The sequence below is a fragment of the Nannospalax galili genome, unplaced genomic scaffold (genome assembly GCF_000622305.1).
Source record: "Nannospalax galili isolate Female #2095 unplaced genomic scaffold, S.galili_v1.0 scaffold158, whole genome shotgun sequence".
In the NCBI taxonomy this organism is placed as follows: domain Eukaryota; kingdom Metazoa; phylum Chordata; class Mammalia; order Rodentia; family Spalacidae; genus Nannospalax; species Nannospalax galili.
In genome coordinates, this window is record NW_008345290.1 from 9,184,122 (window position 1) to 9,204,736 (window position 20,615).

Sequence of the window (20,615 nt, forward strand, 5' to 3'; positions counted from 1 at the left end):
TTCTCAAATGTAATAAGAAACATGTTACAACATAGAAAAGAGTCTTAATTCTAGCCCTGGGAAAACGTTGGGCCAAGACTGGAGGAGTGATGTTTATTGATGTTTAGGCTAGAGTCATGCCTCACTCTTTAGGAGCTTTGCTATGTTTTAGTATTTTCCTAAAGATTAAATAAAATAATGAATAAAGTGCTTCAAGGTGCTCTGCCTCTAGTTGGCCTGCACAGTACATAGTGTTTGTCCATGTTCACCACTGTTAACAGTATCTGCCAAGGAGTCGAACTCTTCATTCTCCCAGGGGTAAAAAACAATCTACTGGGGCTGGAGAGATGGCTCAGCAATTAAGGGCACTGACTGCTCTTGCAGAGGACCCGGGTTTGATTCCCAGCCCCACATGGTGGCTACAAACCGTCCTTAATTTGAGTTCCAGGGGAATCCAAAGCCCTCTTCTGACCTCCACGGCATTGCACGACATGGGTGCACTCACATAAATGCAGACAGTACTCTTACACACATAAAATTAATAAATAAAAAAATTTTTAAAGCTCATTAATATGAGTCATTACTTTCTTACTTTGGCAAAAATATTAAGAGTTAATGCCAGAGTCTGGCCAACTGAATCTGAGTCACAACACAACCATCAGCCCATTGTGCTTGTGTGCAGCCCTGTGTCTCAAATGTGTAAATGAGCTTTGTTAGATGATGAGCCCCAGAGAGCAAGATATTCATTATAAACAATTTAAGCTAAACAAACATAACTGAGTCAGATTTGGGGAAAAGTTTATCACTTCAGAGTTGCTTTTAATTAGTAAATACCACTCTTGTTTCTCAGGGGGGGTGAAAAAAAATTTCTCAATCTGTTCATGAAGTTAGGAAAGTTCTAACATGACAGAAGCCCAGGGACTGGGACAGGATGGGGGCAGCTGTTCTAGGAGTGGAGAAGACCCAGCAACTTTGCTTACCTAAAGGTGCTGAGTCAGAGAACTCAAGATGCCCTCTGAGCCACCTGTGGCGTGGGAACAGATTCTCCTGCCCCCAGACATGTAGGCTGGAATAGGCTTCCTGAGGCTTTAGAGCTGTGGTTTCACAGGACTAATAACTGCAAAGGAACTGAGGGCCGGTTTCTACCCCTTGTCTGTTGCCTAGAGTGATGAAGAACCTTCCATCGTCTCTGTCTTGCTGTAACTCTCATGTACCACTTGTGATTGCTGTGAGGCTTCTTAAAGTAGTCTAAGCCACACACTGGCGGTAATTCAGGGAGCTTACACAGCGCCAATAGCATCATGAGTGTATTCTGAAAGGCCCAGTGTTTGAGGACCTTAGTGGCTTCAGTTCTACAGCTTTCTATATCTGATATTGCATGCTTGCCACTTTGTGTCCTGCCTTCAACTCTTAATAAATGGGCTAAAGGTCTGATTGGAAACTCTGATGTAAATTATATGTTTATTATACTGAATTTAGAAAATAGTGTTTGAAAGGATTGCTAGAGAATGCAATTAAGTTAATTGCTTTAAAATCTTTATATATATAATATATATCTTATATATAGAAAGACTGTATATCTATCTGTGTAGTCATGTATTGCACAATGACACCTCCACCAATACTGGACTCTGAAAATTGTTAGGCAGTTGGTTCTGTAACAGAATGTGAAGGAAGTGGCGTTGGGTCCAAAGTTGCCCATTCCCATTCTGCCCCTATGCCTGCAACTATCCCCTCAGAAAGCGGAGAAACCTCTGGGGCTAGAACATGAGTAGAACTGGCAGACTGTTCCATCTCTGGGGAAGACTCGGCTTGGCAATTTGACATGCAGTCTGATAGACTTTTCCTTCTTTTCATTCTAGATGCTGAGGAATACCAGCCTCCAATATGGAAATCATACTGTGAGTACTGACCTGAAAAGCCTCTGCAAGCCTTTAGCCATCCTGCTTTCTTGAAGGATTCTTGTGCCCATATCACAACCCTAAAAATCCAAAGCTTTCCTTTTCACTAAGAGACACTGTCAGAGAGGGTTAACTGCACTCTCACTGACCAAGACCTCTAACAGCCACCCGTGACCTACTCAGGAATGCTCCAAAAAGGAGGGGAACCCTCTGACTCTCAACCTGGGGCTTTATTTTCATTTTTTGTGTACATGGCTAGCAAGGGTGAATGTATTGACTTCGTGAATTATGCCCTTGGCTCGTCATCCCACAGCTGTAATTGCATTCAACATGAACTGCTAAAAAATGAACACACATGAAGGATATCTGGTCCCTCGGGGTGACTCCTTAGAAACATAGGTCGTTTCTGAGCATCAGCCACCCAGTAACTCCCCTCAGGAATGCAGGCAACAGGCATCACCTTAAACTAACATTCTCTCTCTCTCTCTCTCTCTCTCTCTCTCTCTCCTTAGCATCTTATGTCTAGCCTGGAATTCTCTTTAGGAGGAGGGACAGTGGCAGAGTGGATACCTACCATGCTGGGGTCTAAAGGGGCAGTTGCTCCTCTAGGCACCACTGGTAGGCAGCAATCATTATTGTTGTTGTTGCTAATATTGCCATTGCTGCTATTGCCCACTGAGGATCTGCCTTGGGCCAGACACTGCTCTGAACTGCTCATCCTCAGATTCTCACTACTGCCTTGATGGAGGCACCAGTGTCATCTGTACCTTATCATAAGGAAGCCACAGCCCAGCAGTGCTAAATAACTGGGCAAAAGCTATTCAACAAGTGATGGGTGGCATTGAGAGGTGATGTTGGGGTACCTAGAGTCTCTCCAAGACTTCTTCCCTACCTACTTAGATTTTCTCTGTCTCTGTTTCTCTCTACCTGTTTCTCTCTGTCTCTGTCTCTCTGTATCTGTCTCTCTATCCATATATATCTGTCTATCTATCTGTGTAGTCATGTGGTATATGACACTAACAACAATGGACCATTTGCCATGGTCCATGTTTACTAAGCTATTCCATCTAAGTTTGTACTCTGTGATCTTTGTGCAACCAGAAACCAGAAACCACTTAGCAAACATTGCTCAGCATATATTCCTGTCACAACATGATATGTGGCTGTATTCACAGACACACACACATATTTGTTACAAAAACAATATAGAGGTCCATAAAATTGCAGGGTTAAAGAGATGGCTCATACAGTGCAGTGCTTGCATCATAAGCATGAGGACCTGAATTCAAATCCCCAGGACCTACGTAAAAGCCATGTACTGTAATATGTGCCTACAATCCTAGCACCAGAGAGGCAGAGACAGGAGGCTTCTTGGGGCTTACTGGCTAACAAGCCTAGCCCAATCAGTGAATGCCAAGTTTTTTGAGTGACCCTGTCTCAAAAAGTAAGGTAGACAGCAATCAAGGAAGACACATGGCATTGACCTATGGCCTCTACACACACATGAACACATACACTCACATACAACACATGCATACACCCATAAAAAGTAGAGAAATACATAAATCTGAGAGCAAATTTCCAATAATCCACAAGTCAGCCCCCGTCTCATGGTGCAGTTCAAGTCCCTCTCCCAATGTCTGCCTTCTATCAACTTGTAAGGCAGATACTTCTTGTGTTTCAAGAAGGTACTGAAGAGATGGCTCAGTGATTAAGAACACTGGTTGCTCTTGCAGAAGACTCAGGTTGGATTCCCAGCACCCACATGGCAAGTAACAATGTCTGTATATCCAGTTCCAGGGGAATCCAACGCCCTCTTCTGACCTCTGCAGGCACTGGACGACACAGTGCACTTATATACATGCAGGCAATGCACTCATATGTATAAAATAAAAATAATAAATAAATTATTTTAAAAAGAAGGTGCAAGGTACTGGGGCCTTTGTCATTATTTTGTTTTTCCCAAAAGCATTCATTGCCCTTTGTGTTCCTCAGCTTGTTTCTTCTCACAAACCTCTAGCCCTCATCTCTCCATGTGGCACTGCAGAGGCACCTCATTCTTTATTACATGAGTCTGCTCTTCCATCTGTGAAGTAAGGGCTTGTGCGGGTCTCCAAGGGCCCTTCCAACCTAGTGCTCTGCTTTCCCATCTTCGATTTTTAAAGGCAGTGCTAATGACTTAGTAATTGGATGTTTTTGTTTGTTTGTTTCCTAATGGAGTATGAAGTGCTCTGACAGTAAATCAACAAAATATCTGTAAGGAGAGGTATTGAGTGTCCCAGGACTTACTGGGCCTTGCATACTACCGTGCACAGCCTTGCATACATTAACAATCCAATAAATATTTGTTGAGCAAATGCCACTACCGGGAGCTTTACTCAAGCAAAAACATGACATTGGCACAAATTCATCGTCTTCTTCTAAGTGACCTTGGACCACCCAATTCACTTCTTAAAAGCATTTTTATGTCCTAAGGAAGCTGGAAAGAGCATTGCTAATTACATGTCCACACATAATACCAACTTTACCCTAGAGTATTGGGCTTAAAATTTATTTTTGGACCTAAGTTCTATGTGTGTGTGTGTGTGTGTGTGTGTGTGTGTGTGTGTGTGTTGTGTCTCTGTGCGTGTGTGTGTGTGTGTGTGTGTGTGTGTTTTAATTTTCTCTAGAATCCTATAAAACCTCATTTGTAGGAAGGATGCTTTGGGCCATTTGATACAAACTTAATGGAAAGTATAAAGTTTTTTATTACACCCAACTAATAGCCATTCAGGCTCTATTTGAGGGCCCAAGAGAGGTGGATCTCCAAAACTGAGGGATATACAACACCCACAGCACAAAACCATGTTATTCATGTTATCAAAGCCCTGAAGAACAAGGCTGCAAGGGACAGGGACTGCCTCACAGACAATGTGGATGGGTGAGTTCCTGGAGCTGAATGTTGATCCCTGCAAGGGCTCCTCGTGCCTTGTTACCAGGCTCACACTGCTCCCTCTTACTGCCAGAATTATCATCATACACAGAACCTTCAGCACGTTGGGAATCATCTAGATAAATACTAGGAATCTATAATCAAGATAATGTGGCCTTCATCTACCTCCACTTGTCAGGCCAGTACCAAAGACATAAACCTATAAGTTTGAAACAGAATTAATTGCAGTAACCAAGCACCATCATTATCTCTCCTGGGATTAGCGAGGATTCAACAGGAAGGGTAACATGCATGTGGGTCCTAAGATGACTAAGAGAAGGCGTCAGGAGACTTGTAGACCTTCAATAGCTACATCTAAAAATCCAGATATGCCAACACTACAGCATTGTCTGAAAGTCCAATGAAACTACTAGGCTATGCCATTAGTTTTGTTTGCAGTAGCCTGTTGGTGAACTCATTCTGAACCCCAGGAACTGCTACTGAGCCTTTTTCTTTGAGATGCTCTCCTATCATCCTCCAAGAGCTTAATTTTAGATACTGATGTCAAGCTAATTAACATGGCAAAGAGTTGGGACTATCAAATCTCTTATGTATTAAGTACATTCACCATCTTATACAACTTGGTTTAAAACTGGTGATTTACAGTGAATGTGGATGTAGCTGTTGCTTTGCTTTCATCAGTGTCTATTGTTGTCCATCATTTTGACTTATTTAATATTGTTAAGAACCATCAGACTTGGGCCGGAGAGATGGCTCAGCAGTTAGGAGCACTGACTGCTCTTGCAGAGGACCCAGGTTCAATTCCCAGCACCCACACGGTGGCTACAAACCATCCTTGACTCCAGTTCCCGGGAAATCTGAAGCCCTCTTCTGACCTCCTCAGGATTGCACAACAGGGGCGCACTCACATACATGCAGGCAATACACTCATACAAACTTAATGGAAAGTATAAAGTTTTTATTACACCCAACTAATAGGCATTCAGGCTCTATTTGAGGGCCCAAGAGAGGTGGATCTCCAAAACTGAGGGATATACACATAAAATAAAAATAATAAATAAAATATAAAAAAATATTTAAAAGAACCATCAGACTCAATTTTGACATCATACCTAACAAAAAATATGTTTTCCTGAAGAATGCCTTTAAGTATTTGTTTTTAAGTTTTACTACCAATTGTAAAGAGTAAGGATCTTTAGAAATCAGCTCTTCAGATATTGTATATATAGTGTTCATTAGTTCATCTGTTCATTCATTCAACAAATGCACATGAAGTCTGCCTTAAGTCAGACACTGTATTAGGAGTTGTGGTGCCACAAGGGTACATAAGATCAGGATGTGACTCAAGATCCCTGATGTCACATGAATGGGTCCCTCACCACTATACCATGGGATTCAAAAAGATTTTGTTCTTCCTTTCTTGAATGTTAACACTATCATTTGCTGACTTATTTCCATGGGAGACTCTTATCCCTAAACATCACACCTCTGTAGCTAATCCTCAACTCTTAAGATAAACCCCCAGACCATGGGTGAAGTCTTTGAGAAAGTGTTGGAGTCTAAAATAATAGCTACTTTTGAGTTCACTCAAAAATAATAACAAAGCCATACTGTGTGAAAGGTCCACCCCAAGTATATAGGTTCGAAAGCCAACCCTATGGGATATTCTGAGATTTTCTTTTGCAAGAGGCCAAAAGCCAAACAGGTGACAGATTCTGAGACAGACGGATCTCCCAGGAGCCTCCAGGGCAGCAGGTCAAGCAGTCAGAGCTTCTGCCTGTTTTTCTAAAAGGAGTTTGGAACCTCGCAGCCTTGATCGTTAGACCTCCTGTAGTAGAACCACCCAAAGGGGGCATTTAAAATAGCTATTCTTTGATCCTATCCCAGACCCATAAGTCAGAAAAGTGGGGGGGGGGGCATCCTGCACTTTGCCAAATCCTACATGTTTGCTTATGCACAAGTATGCTGGACCCTTGGTTTGAAGTCCTACAAGTTTTGTCCTTGGGGTTGTCATGGTGCCATTGGTGAATAAATAAATTTTATAAATAAATTTTAAGATAAGATCTGTTAGCAAGGCAAAGCCTTCACATGCTAGCTGGAAGTGGGGTTCGGACCAGGAAGATGTCTACGGCATCTATGATCTGCAGTTCACACCTGTGAAGTTTTCCGTGCAAATGGCTAAGACATGGCAGTGGTCACAGTGGTGCTGCCTAAACTCAGCTCCTGGATCTACATGCCCCCTAGGAAGGAAGTAGACCATCCCAGAAGTAAAACCCAGTCCTAGGAACTGATAGGTCTGAACTGTGCTTCAGCCCCACCCAGGCTGGGGACTTTCCCAGGTCACCCAAAGGAATATGTTACCTCTGTTCCTAAGAAGGGTAAATCAAGTTTTGTTAGTAAAGAAAAAAAATCAGCTTTCTTAATCTGCTTTAGATTTCAAGGGAAATTGGGCATCTTCTTCTCCACCTCCGTCTTCCTCTATGATCTCTACTCCTGCCAAACAGCTTGCTCAGGTGGAAGAATTCTCTCCTGTGCTAGAGATAGGGGAAAGGGGGTTACTAGGGAGCCAGTATACTTGGGGCATTGCTGTAGAAGAAAGTTCCATCACATCACCCCTCTCTGCTCATTGAACCACCTAAAAAGTGCCATTCATTATTGCATTGTGCTTATAAAATGTTTGTTCAGTAAGAAAACAAAGGGGGTGGGTGCGTGAGAGATGGTTCAGTGGTAAAGAGCAGTGGTTGCTCTTGCAGGGAACCCGGGTTCAATTCCCAGCACTCACATGGCAGCTAACAATTGTTCATAACCATGCTCCCAGTCACATGCAAGCAATATACTCATATACATAAAATAAAAATAATGAATTTATTACTTTTTAAAAATCCCAGCACTTGGGAGGCAGAGGCAGGCAGATCTTCGTGAGTTTGAGGCCAGCCTGGTCTACATAGTGAGTTCCAGGACAGCTGGGGCTACAAGGAGACCCTGTCTCAAAAAAGACACACACACACATACACACACACACACACACATACACACACACACAAAATCAGAAAGTGACACTTTCAGACTGTGTGACATGTTTCATTTACATAAAATGTACCTTGGAGAATTTTTTCCTGAATGTTTGTTTTAGCTAACCTTTAAATGACAGCCAGGCTCTCATTGCAAGTTGAGATAGGAAGCTGCCTGGTTTCTGACTGACTCTTGCTACAGTTGGATGCCATCATCTTTTAAATAGACAGATACAAGACCCACACAGCACATAGGCTTCCCTGACAATATGCCAGCCTCTGCTGTTTGGGAGAGCCTAGAGCAAGTCCTCCTGCTTCCCTGCTTCCAGTTGACTCTCTGCATGGTCCTTTCTTTAGTGTGGCAAAGGACAGTGACCCCAGCTCTGGATGTGCAGTAAAATCTCCTGAAAAGATTTAGGAAAACACATTTTGTAGTCCCCTGCCAGATTCTCAGAGTGGATTTCACCAGGGACAGAGACTAGGAATCTATATTTCATGACAGTTTCCAGAACATTCTAATGTGAGCAGCCACATGAGAGCACTCCACCAACCATTTAAAGAACTGCTGACTTTGAGGTCTGGAAATATGCTCCTTGAATCTTGATTTGGTCTTAATATTTGTGTGACTTTGTGTGACTTCAAAGTGAGCAGAAATCTCCTCTGCTTATCAGCATGGGAGAAAGAGTTACGAAGGAAGTTTGTCAGGAGTCAATGACAGCATTTCAGAAGGTGTGTGACTTAGAGTGCCCAGGCCACTAGTGGCAGCTTCTGTTTCTTTGAATGACCTCATTCCTTTCATTACTAGAAAAGAGAACAGGTCATGTTGCCTCCCTGCTGAAAACATGTCACTTCCTTCTCACTGCAGACAGAACAGTTGGACTCCTTCACTGAGCATCCGCTCTCTAACTCACACGGCCTCCACATACCACTCCACAGGGCTGCGACACTGGGTATCCCGGCCAGTCTGCACTGTTCCTCCTGTACATTCTTCCACCTGTCACCTCTGTCTTATACCTTGAGCCACCCCTCCCCCCAACTCCATGCCCCTGTCTTTGGGAAGGTATACTGGTGACCCCAGAAAGCTGCATGGCTTCCTCCTCTTACTGTCTTACTGTCCTTAAAGCTCTTGTCCCACTTAAATGTTATGTCGGTAACCACACCTCCCTAGGACCAGTCTCCTAGGCACAGACTGGCCTATAGGCCATGAAGTCACCCATTCCCTCCCCAAATGTATGCTGTTCTCAGTATTGGGAACACTGCAGTGCACAGAGATGAGTCCCTGACCTCACAGAGCTCACACTGTAGTCAAGGCATGTGATACACAAAAAAAGTAAAATATTTGTTCGTGAGGAGCGAGCAGGGAGAAGGGGTCGAGTTCACATATGCAAGTCAGAGATGTTTCCCTGAGACACTGAGAGTGCAGTCCAGGTCTGAATGAACACAGCAGCTTAGTCTTACAGATATCTTGGGAAAGGGCAATACAGATGGGGGGAGCAGCAAGTGCAAAAGACCTGAGATGCAGGGATAAGAAAGCCAGGCTTTGAGGGCTGGAGAGATGGCTCAGCGGTTAAGAGCACTGACTGCTCTTGCAGAGGACCCGGGTTCGATTCCCAGCACCCACATGGTGGCTACGAACCATCCTTAACTCCAGTTCCAGGGGAATCCGAAGTCCTCTTCTGACTTCCGCAGCATTGCACGACACGGGTGCACTCACATACATGCAGCCAATACACTCATACATATGAAACGAAAATAATAAATAAAATATTCTTAAAAATAAAGCATGGTTTTGGAATCTGATTCAACTGAAAGCTCCTGAGCAGATCTTTAACCTGTTACGGGTGTCCTGGGGCCCTCCGGGCGGGAGTAGAGTCTGCGCAGACTCCAGGCCTCAGGTGAGAAGCAGGGGCAGTGTGAGCAGCTGCAGACTCATTTATTGCGGATATGGGGCTCCCTTATATCCCCCCTCCTGGTGTCCCATTGGACCATTGATAGGGCGTGTCTGTTCCTCATTGGCTGTCTGTATCAGGACATTTTCGTGTCAGCCATCTGTCTTTTGGCAGAACACAGGTTTGACTCAGCTGACTCAGCGGCATACGTTGTTCAGGCCGCACTTCCTCCTACAGCATTCCACATCTGAAAAGCAAGGATGAAAATGATACAAAGTTGTGTTTTCTGGGTTCTTGTGAAGACCACAAAATAATGTCCCCAACTCATTGGCAGGCTCTTAGCAAGCATTTCCCTCCTCCTCAGCCTGCTCATCCTCACAGCCACCACATAATGCTGATGGTGATGTCTGGGGCATAGAGGATGTTCACAAAGTTGAACGAATTGCAAAAGAATATTTTGCTCACACTGCTTTTGTCTTATGATAGGTTTCCTCCCTTTGCCTCATCCTTTGTAGACTGTTCAGAAAGTCATTTCCCACAAAACCCCTTAGAACTGCTGTGTTGGGGAGTACAGCCAATGGGAAGAGAGGTGTGATTCTCCCATTTGCCGTTCCACATGGATCTGAGCCTCTGTGTGGAGGAGCAGCTCCTCGGCTCTCATTGTAGTTGCTTACAGCCTCTTCCTGGGGCTAAAAGCCAGCCTAGGAGCGAGCTAGCAAGTATCCTCGCTAGACAGTCAAAGGGATTCCGTGCAGCCTGTCTGTGGTCTTGAGGACAACAACAGACCTTATTATAGACCTTATTTCTCCGTCCACCCCTGGTCAGCTGGTTCTCACATCCCCTCTTTCAACAGCAGCTTCCTGACCCTGTCTCTCAGAGCCTTTCCCTAACAGAAACACCAGGACACCTGAGAGGAATGACAATTCTTTCTAAAGCTTACACCAGCCGCTAAAGAATTGTTATTTTTTTAACTTTTAAAAGAAACTTTATTAATTTCACACATGCATATAAGGTGTTTTGATTAAATCCATGCCTACTCTCTCCTCTCCAACACCTCCCATGTCTCCCCATCACTTTTTTCTGACAACTTCGTGTATTCTTTCTTTTTTCTTTTTTTCTTTCTTTCTTTCTTTCTTTCTTTCTTCTTTCTTCCTTTCCTTCCTTCCTTCCTTCTCTTTCTTTCTTTCTTTCTTTTTAAAAGGGGCTTTTTGCTACTCTAATGTTACCCCTCTGAAGAGGCAACCCTAAACTCTTTTAGGGATTAGATAAGAGCTCCCTAATACTTTTCTCATTTTTGGCCTTTGGAACAAAGTATGTTGCTAAGAGGCCCAAGGACATTTTGACTTTTAGCCAAGAAACTGGCTACTTTTCCTTGGGGTCTTTTTTACCCTGTCTAGCAAATTCCTACCTTCTCTTCTTATCACACCATCCTCTGAAGAGGTTACCCAAATTGCCAATAGGGAATCTGGACACAGACCACTCTGGCTTCTTCCATGCTGAACAGGGACACAGGGTAAGGTATTTAGGGTACCCTTTCAGTGGGTCTATCTAAAAGACTCCCAAATTGCATAACTCTTATTTATAAGGAGAAAAGAAAGTCCTTGATTGGTGAATAGGGGATGTGAAGGAGAAGTAAAGGCAAGAGTAATTACCATTCCAAGTTCTAAACAGGGAACTAGAAAACAGTCAGAACAGGTCAAATTTCAAATGTTCATATGAGAGTCCATTGGAATTTCTTGATGAGTGCTTCCAAATCATCCTTCACATACTTTTTAAAAAAAACTTAGTCCTGCCAGTATGTGCATTATGTAGGACCATCTACTGGAGAATGGGTAGCCTCAACATTGATCCTTGAAGTAAAATGATTCCTCCTCCACCAGCAGCCATCATTTGTTCATAACTTTAAAGGGATTGAAGAATTTACCCATCATTTTAGAGCAATAGTGGGTAGTCTCTCTTAGGTACAGGTGGACACTACAGTATTGCAGACCAAGATTTGAAATCTTACATCTGAGCAGCACTTTTTGATTAGGAGTAAAATCATCAATGAGAAATAATTGTCTAACTTTTTATATGGACTTAAGCCTAATGTTTGGGAAGTGTAATCCCTTGAACTCTTAATGAAATATTCTGATGACTTTTGCTCTTTGGTTATACGTTCCTTTTGGGTGTTTAAGACCATACAGTTGGCCCAAATAAACCAATTTATGTTTATACTTAAGGTTGTTTGAGGATCTGTTCCTCAGGGGTCACATAGGCTTGGGAGGAGCCCCTGGCTCTTTTACCAGTTCCATCTATGTGAAGATAAGTCAAAGGTCCTTCTCGACCATGGCTGGCTTCACTTGGAAGGATGGATGAGATGTTCCCTCTGAGTTGATCCTCCTCTTTGTAGATTGGACACTGGTTCAAGTCCATCTCGTTGGATCTCCATGTCCTCCCTGAACAAGAGGACAGGTGACCTACCACAGTTACAGGACATTTTGATTATAGATTGGACACTGGTTCAAGTCCATTCAGTGGGGTCTCTATGGCCTCCCTGAACAGGAGGGCAGGTGACTCACCACAGTTACAGGACATTTTGATAGATGTTCCATAGTCCCCTGGAAGTTATTCGACCTTGGAGGGCAAGGGGCAAAAACTGTCCTTTAAGTACCTCTGACCAGATTATTATAGGCATCAAAGTATGGCTGATAAACATCCAGTAAGGTTAGTTCCACCAGTCTGGTACTTTTAATTACCACATGCTATATAAATAAATCTTGGGCAAAAAACCACATATTCTCAGGTAAACCTTTACTAGATATAGTTTGTTTCTTAAACTAGTTGACTAAACTATGACCTTAGAAAAATTTAAGATTATGTGTATATTATTTTTGTCTCATCCTTTGTATATCACAACAAACTTACACAGACCTTCATCAGTTGCTTAGGCTTTCTCATTTTTTCTATTTTGAAAAATACCTCCATTCCCATATCCTTTTAACATCTTTCACATTCTCATTTTCTTTTCTTTAAAAAAAATTATGAGACATAATAGCATTAACAAATTTTCCATCTGTTGTGAGAATTCTTTTCTTAGAATACTAAGCAATGCTTATTCCCTTTTAAGGTTCTCATGTCAAGCCAATGTTTGATTAAAGTATTACCTGGGGATCAATGAATTTACTGAGCTTACTTGTAATATTTTCATTAATTTCTTTGAGAATTTCACAGAATGTATTTTGAGGTTTGTGTGTGTGTTCTTGAGACAGGGTCTCCCTGATGCCCCAGTTGGCCTGGAAATCACTATGTAGACCTCTGTCTTGCAGAGATCTACATGCCTCTGCTTCCCAAGTGCTGGGATTAAAGGTGTGTGCCACCATGCCTGGCTCTTAGAATGTATTTTCATCATACTCACCTGACTCCTTCCCTTAGATCTTCCCAGATGCACTCCCACCTCTCCCAAACCTCCCAACTCTGTTTTTTTTTTTTTTTTTTTTGTTTTTTTTAAATAACCCACAGAGCCTGTTTTGTGCTGACCACATACTCTCAGGTATGTGGACATCCACTAGAGCATGGTCAAATTACCAGAGGCCACACCCTTAAGAAATCTATCTTCCTCCTCCAGAAGTCAGCAATGTCAGTACCTCCCATTTGGGGGTAAGGGCTCTTGAGCCTTAACCCCTTCCATGTTAGAATGTTGACTAGCTTGGCGTGTGCAGCCAACTACAGTTACTGTGTGTTCATGAGTGCAGTGGTCCTGTTGTGTCCAGAAGGCAGAGTATGCTCTAGTCCTCCCTGACCTCTGGCTCTTATAATCTTTCTACCTCATCTTCTGCAATGTTCCCTGAGCCTTGGCAAGAGGTGGAGGGTTGGGTAAATGTCCCATTTGTAGCTGAGCATTCCACAGACACTTATTCTCTGCCCTTTGACCAGTTGTGAACTTTTGTGTTAATCAGTATCTACTGCACAAAGAAATTTCTCTGTGAGGTCTGAGAGCTCACTGATCAATGGGTATAGAGATGCAAATTCAGAGAGCAGCTTCATAGTATGTCCATTTAGCAGAATAATAGTAGTCAGTTCATCCCTTGGGTCTGTGAGCTCCCCAACCATGGGTTCTTGGTCAAAGTTATGTAGTATCAGGCATGTGTTTCCTCCTGTGAGGCAGGCCTTAAATTCAATCGGAAATGGGTTGGTTACCCTCGTAACATTCATGCCACTATTGTACCTGTGGGTACGTATTGCCATGGGGGTGATTATTATAGTTCACAAAGTTCACAGATAGGTAAGATTATTGATGATGTTCTCTCCCCAGCAGACTACATCACACCTTCTGGTACTATGAGAGCTAGTCATCAAGGAGGAAGATTCTTGATCAGTATGAACTTGATTTCTCCATATCCTGTGACCAAAATGTGTGGTGTCTTCAGGAATGTAGATACAGGATTTTAACGAGATAAGCTGTATGAAGGAAAGCAGAGAGAGTCGTAAGAGCATAGAACAGATGGTGTCTTTGGGTGTGGTGTGAGAGATGTCTAGAAGGATGCCTGCACACTGTCATGACGATGATATGCAAAGAACTGGAAGTAGAGAGGGAAGAGAAGAGGATGCCGTAGACAGAAGGCATTGCATGCACAAATGACCTGAGGTTAAAGGAAGCATTATATATCTGGGAAAAGGGAAGGATTTGCCTAGGCTGAACAGAAAGCATGGTATGGGTTGAGGTGAGAGCAGGTGGGGCACCGCCCCATGCCAGACATCCTGCTATTTATCCAGGTCCTAGCAACAAGAGGCCTGGAAATCCGGAGTGAGGCAGGGTCTCACTTTAAAACAGTCATTCTGCCCACTGAGTAGGAAACAGGTAAAGGGATTTAAGAGCTGGGGCTTGGAGTAGGGTATTGGTGATATGAAACAGAGTCTGAGCAACTTGACAGGCCTGATAACAAAGGGGCCGTATGATGGTCATAGACAATTTCTGGATGCTGGTGGGAGAGAAACAAAGGATGGTGGCTTGCTAATATTGGTACTTTGTGAGAGGCCTAGATTTAGAGGAAATGGTCTTGAGTTCAACTTCTGACATGTTGGATTTGAAGTCCTTTTGAGCAACTCAACAGGCCTCTGAGATGTTGGGTATATGGCCTGGGGCTACAAGGAGGGCTCTGAGCAGAAATGGAGCCTTCTAAATGTAAGTCATACATGAAGTGTTAAATGTGGGAGAGTCTGTAGGAAGAGGAAGATGGAGGGGACCTGCAGAGGGTCTTGGGTCAAACTTGAGTATGTCCTGTTGTCAATGAGTAGGCAGAGGAAGAAGGGGCAACACCAGGCCTAGAAAATGAAAAGGCAAACACGAGGAAGGGGCTACCTCAGAAGCCACAGAAAATCTCAGCGCAGCATGTGCCAGGGACTGACGTGCACTGAAGGGAACTCACCATTCCCAGCTCCCCCTTTCTATACACTATTCCATCAGGACCTGCAGGCTCTTCTTCCAAAGGAGAAGCAGGTGTTTGAAAGCCATCTTTTTAGCTGTCAGTCAGTTTTGGTATCTTTCTGAGCCAAAAGACTTTGCTAAGCTCTGTTGTACTTTCATATAGAGGTACAGTTTTCCTTAGGTGGCCCATGTATCATTAGGGAGCAGCTCCCACTTACAACACTGGGACGAGGTAGCCAGTTTCCCCTCTATGCTCATGTTGGGTAGTCCACACTTAATTAGGTAAGAAAACAGCCATGTTGAGCTGAAAGCATTGAGAAGCCATAACCACAAAGCAGGTCCCACAGTTTCTGTGCCTGTCTTTGTATGGCTGTCTGACCCTCAATAAGATTCTTCTGTTTTGTTTTTAGGACTAAGAATAGATCAGAAAATTTGTGCTTATATTTTCTTTAAAGACTATATAATCTATATATTTTTTTCCTTTGTATACACTTATATTACCTAAGATTGGTTTTCCTCTTCAAGATTCTAAGATTAACTTGGTTGGTTTTCAACCTCTATTTTCATGGCAGTTGAATCCAAAGGGTAACTTTTCCCTTGAAGAGAATAATCAGGGCTGAGGTGCAACTTGGTAATAGAGAGCTTGCCCAGGCAGGCAGGAGGCCCTGGGTTGGAGCCCAGCACCAGAGAGTAAAAGGAAGGAAAGAAGGAAAGAGGGTGGGAGAGGAAGTGGAGAGAGGGAGGAGAGAGGAACATCACATTATTTCAGCAGAAAAACATTCTTTCCTTGCAGTCTGAGAAATCATAGGTAATTATCTGCCGAATAGTCACCTGCTTTCCCCATGCCCAAACCTGAAGTCTGTCATTAAAATAGGCTAGAACGGTTATTATTAAGATGTGAAGGGGCCTGGAAAAGAGGAAGGACAACAGATAGAAGTATTCAAATGTCAAATGAATGAGAATCTATGGTGACTGGCAGGGAAAAAGCATGTGTGGAGAGAGAGAGAGAGAGAGAGAGAGAGAGAGAGAGAGAGAGAGAATATATGACTGTTCCCTTCACCCACAGGATCTGTTGTCTTTGTACACAGCTGTAAGATTTCTCTGTCACTGCCGACAGCTCTTCCCAGCTCTGTCAGGAGCCATCAGCATTTAAATTCAGGGATCCTATTGTGTGATCCTACACCCAGGTACTCATCAGTAGAATTTCATCTCTAAAATAGTCAAAAGAATTTTAGCTCCATCTAGTCTCCCAAGAAAGCCATAAAATGAACAATGCCAGTAACATTTATGAAACTAAATTGGCTTTATAAGAGTAAAAAATCAATTTTGCCAGTTTACATTCAAAGTGACTAATTTGCATATAAATGATCTGACTTCCAACTTCACCCAGTCTACAGAATGCACCACCCTGCTCTCCTGGTCTTTATGTGTGCAGTCTTGAGGATGGACTTGGAAGGGTGTGTTGGTGTATGCAGTGCTGTTTTCTAATTATAATTATCTTTTTTTTTTTTTGGCAGTGTATCAATTGCAACAAGAGGCACCTCGTCCTAAGAGGATCATTTGCCCACGGGAGGTCGGTATTCAGCTCTTCCCAGTACACCTTGTTAAACGCGATGAAGTGGCAGCCCTGTGCTGATGATGCTGGAGAGATGCAGTTCCCTTGGGGCTGATTTCTATTAATGTTTAGTAGAGTGCCACAAAATCAAATAACTTCATAAACTATATTTTGAAATTAGATGTTATCTCAACACTTAGTCTTGCAAACTAAGAACCAGAAGTCTCACATTTTAACCATTGCAGAGATAAATTAAACATCCTTTGTAAATCCACCTAAATATGTGTACTATGGTTGTTTTGTGTTACAGTAATTTTGGCTCTTTTTAAATTAGCATATATGATTAGCATATTAATTAATTGAATATAATGGGTTTTACTGTGACATTTTTATCCATATGTATAAGGTGTTTTTATCATATTCAGTCCCATTTCCCTCTCTTGTCCCTTGTCCCCCTTCTGCTCCAACTGATCTTTCTTCTTAACTAACCCTCTATTCTAATTTCATGTCTTTATTGTGTGTGAGAGAGAGAGACAGAGACAGAGAGAAGAGAAACCCAGTAAGTTTCATTAGGATTAGCTACAGGAGCATAGGTGCCTTACCAGAGGCTATACCACTAAAGAAAATGTCTCTCCCATTGCAACTATTAATTGTCTTATCCTCAGGGAGGGGTGGGGCTTCAAGAGCCCCTCCTGCCTTCAGGACAGGATATTGACAGACTCGATCTTGTACAGATCTTGAAATCTTGTAAAGGTAATCACAGATGCTGTGAGTTCAAGAGTTCCAACAGCTTACTGTGCCCAGAAGACAACATTTCACAACACTCAACCCCTTCTTCCTGCTCTGACAGTCTTTCCATCCCCTCTTCAGTGATGTTTCCTGAGCCTTGGAGGGGGTGACAGAGATGTCCCATTTATGGCTGAGCACACCACAGTCACTTACTCTCAGAACTTTGACCAATTATAAGTCTCAACAGTTACAGCTTGCCCACTGCAAAAAGAAGTTCTTTGTCCAAATCTGACAGTGGCACTAATCCCTGGGCAAAAATACAGCTTTTTAGAAGGCAATTTAATGGTCACATAATGTCCATTTAGCAAAACGAGAGCCTATGACCTCCCCTGCCATGGGCATTTGACCAGGCGTAGCCGGTTTTGACTCTTAATATATTCAGTTATGAAATGTTTCTAGGAAAAAACGTACAGAGACTAATAAATATCTGGGTACTTCCAACAACCATAGTTAGCAAATCTGAATGCTTTGTCATATTTACTTGAATTTAAGAATAATAAAACTTTACATGAAAAGTGACTATGTTTTAATCCTGCAAATAGTTTTGAAAATATATTCACTCCTAATATTCCCAAAGCCCTCAGAATTTCCCTAGCCCCCCCACCTCACGATTTAGTTTTCTTATCAACCCAGGGTGCTAGCAAGATCTGAAAAGCAGGATGAAGGTTCTATTTCCCATTTTTATCCTGACCAATTTTTTTTTAATAGCCAAACAAGTATCTCTCAAACCAAAGGCCCACAAGTCCTTGTTTCTTTTTGTTATTACTTTGATTAAATACAGAGTAACAGAGAGCTTTTAAAGCTCCATGTAGGCCCTGTTAAGAGGAAATGTCTTCAATTCCCAAACTCTTGAGACTTGTCCTGGAACATCACTGCTTTCTGAGACTGGTTTGAACATTTTTCAAAGACTTAGGTTTTATACAAATACATATATATGTATGTATGTATATACATATATCCCCCTATAGCCTTAGCTAACTTAAAACAAGTCAATCCATTTTCCTACATAAAATTTTACTTATGTGGAAAAGGACTGAAAGTCATCAAGTAGTCTTGATTTTAATAGAGTAGACTAGATTTTTCTCACCCTAGAAATAACACTAGAGAGGAGAAAAGATCTAATGATTATGAAAAAATGATGAGTTCCAATTTACTTAATAGTCTGATCCTGTCACTGACTCCTTTGGATATTCAGTAATACTCAAATTAGAGAAAAGGTAAATATGTCTTTAATTGAATTATGTAAAGTATTGGTGTCTTCAGTAAGAATTATGAGACAAATTACTGAAAATTTGCACACTCCTGTTTTTTATTTAGAGTTTCTTCATAGGTTAAAAAAAAAAGATGTCTGAGGAAAAGAATAGAATTAGAGTAAACTAAGGAGCTGGGAAGATGACTCAACCAGTAAAATGCTCACCTTACAAACACAGCATGTACTTATAATCCTTGGGATTTCCTGGTCATCCTCCCTAGGCCACTGACCTAGAACTTGCTAGTGGCCTAGGCAGGCTGGCTGGCTAGGAAATCCCAAGGATCCATCTGTCTCTGTCTCCAGTGTTAAGATTATAAGTACATGCCACTGTGCTTGGCTTTTTAGAAATGTGTCTCAAAACAATGGATAGAGTCTGAAGAATGACACCTGAGGTTGTCCTCCGGTCTACACATTCATGTCCACAGAGGTGCACATACACACACCCATACACAAGAATAAGTATGCATGCACACACAATAAAATAAAATAACATTTAGAGTGCACCTAAGACTTTAAATATCACTAAGAACTGTGCTAGGGGCAATAATAACAATTGGGCAAAGTGAAACACTAGGACCAATTCCTGAACCCTAGGGGACAGAAATCAGTCATTGCTCACATAGTCAGCAGATGTGTACAGATGCTTTGTTTCAGCATTAGTGAAGGTATGTGAAATACAGCAGAGACTTTGAGTATTGGCATTTTGAGTATCTAATGAAAGGGAACACAGTGATGATATAACCATATATATGTGTGTGTGTGTGTGTGTGTGTGTGTGTGTGACTTTAATTCAGAGAGAGAGGCCAAGTGGAAAGGGGGCATCTTTGTGTCTCGAAATCCTTGCAGCCATGTCAGCTGCACTTCGAATCAGGTGGACCATTTGCACCTATACCTGCAAAGGCAACAGGTGTACTCTCAGGATCACAGAAACTCTTTCTAGAATTCAAGTGAAGCTCTTCGATCATCCAGGTTGCTGAGATCTGCCACGCAGTCCTCATTATCAGCTTATTCAAGGATATGGTGGATGGTGGCTCTTCTTACCCTTCTGTCTGTCTTAAGCCTCTCTTTTACCTCTCCACCCATATCAATTTGGCTACTTAATAAGTAATGCTGACTGATGCTCCATCCACAGGTAGCTAGCCCCTAGAAATTATTCCTTATCCTACTTTAGCCATGAAACCTAATGTGAGGTGGATTTTCATCAGCTCCATTTCATCAGCAGGCAGCTTGGGGCCAACCAGCCAGGCAGGTGTCAAGTGTTAAAGGGTCAACTTTGCTGGAGGAACAGGTGCAGCTCAGATAGATGACAGCAGGCACAGTCTTGGCTCACTTTGCCCTCCAATGTGGTGTGAGCTGTGAGTAATTTCCATGGCTTGGCCTCTTGCAAGTGGAAGCTCTGCTTCCTCTGGATGTTCCTGCTTCAGTGTTTAGTCAAATAGCACTTTTCATGGTGCACCTGCCTGCTCTGCGGACAGCCTAATGAAGACAGAATGCCTTCCCACTGCAGCATGTGGCCAGAGAGTAAAGCTCTTCACATGTTCTCATAACTCATAGGCTTTTTCTTTGGACAATGAATAATTATTCCTGATGTACCGTGTTCCTAGTTTAACTCTCCACACAGCTCTACTCCCTCCTTTTTCATGTTCAGCCCATCCCCTTCCAGTCCTGGTCCTTAGCTGGATTGCCATATCCCTATTCTTTATTCTCTTTCTGAAGATTCATACCATTCATACCTTCTTGGACTATGGACCTCTCAGTGTAGGAACGTCAAGTTCACAGGATCAGTATGCATACCAGGGTAGCAAGTGGAGCCTGCAGTGAGAGATATGGGAAACACTGTGACTCTGGACTAAAACTCAGGTCAATCTGTGTTGATAACCAATTATGAGCCACAGGACCA

General features: G+C 42.6%; 1 protein-coding gene across 1 annotated transcript in view; it reads left to right on the forward strand.

Annotated features, from left to right (window-relative positions):
- Window positions 1-20,615, forward strand: part of Chn2 (chimerin 2) — a 344,103-nt gene that overhangs the window by 155,670 nt on the left and 167,818 nt on the right. The window contains exons 2-3 of the mRNA XM_008841528.3: window positions 1,842-1,880; window positions 16,637-16,692. Of these exons, the coding sequence (XP_008839750.1) occupies window positions 1,842-1,880; window positions 16,637-16,692 (95 nt within the window). The remainder of the gene's footprint in view (window positions 1-1,841; window positions 1,881-16,636; window positions 16,693-20,615) is intronic.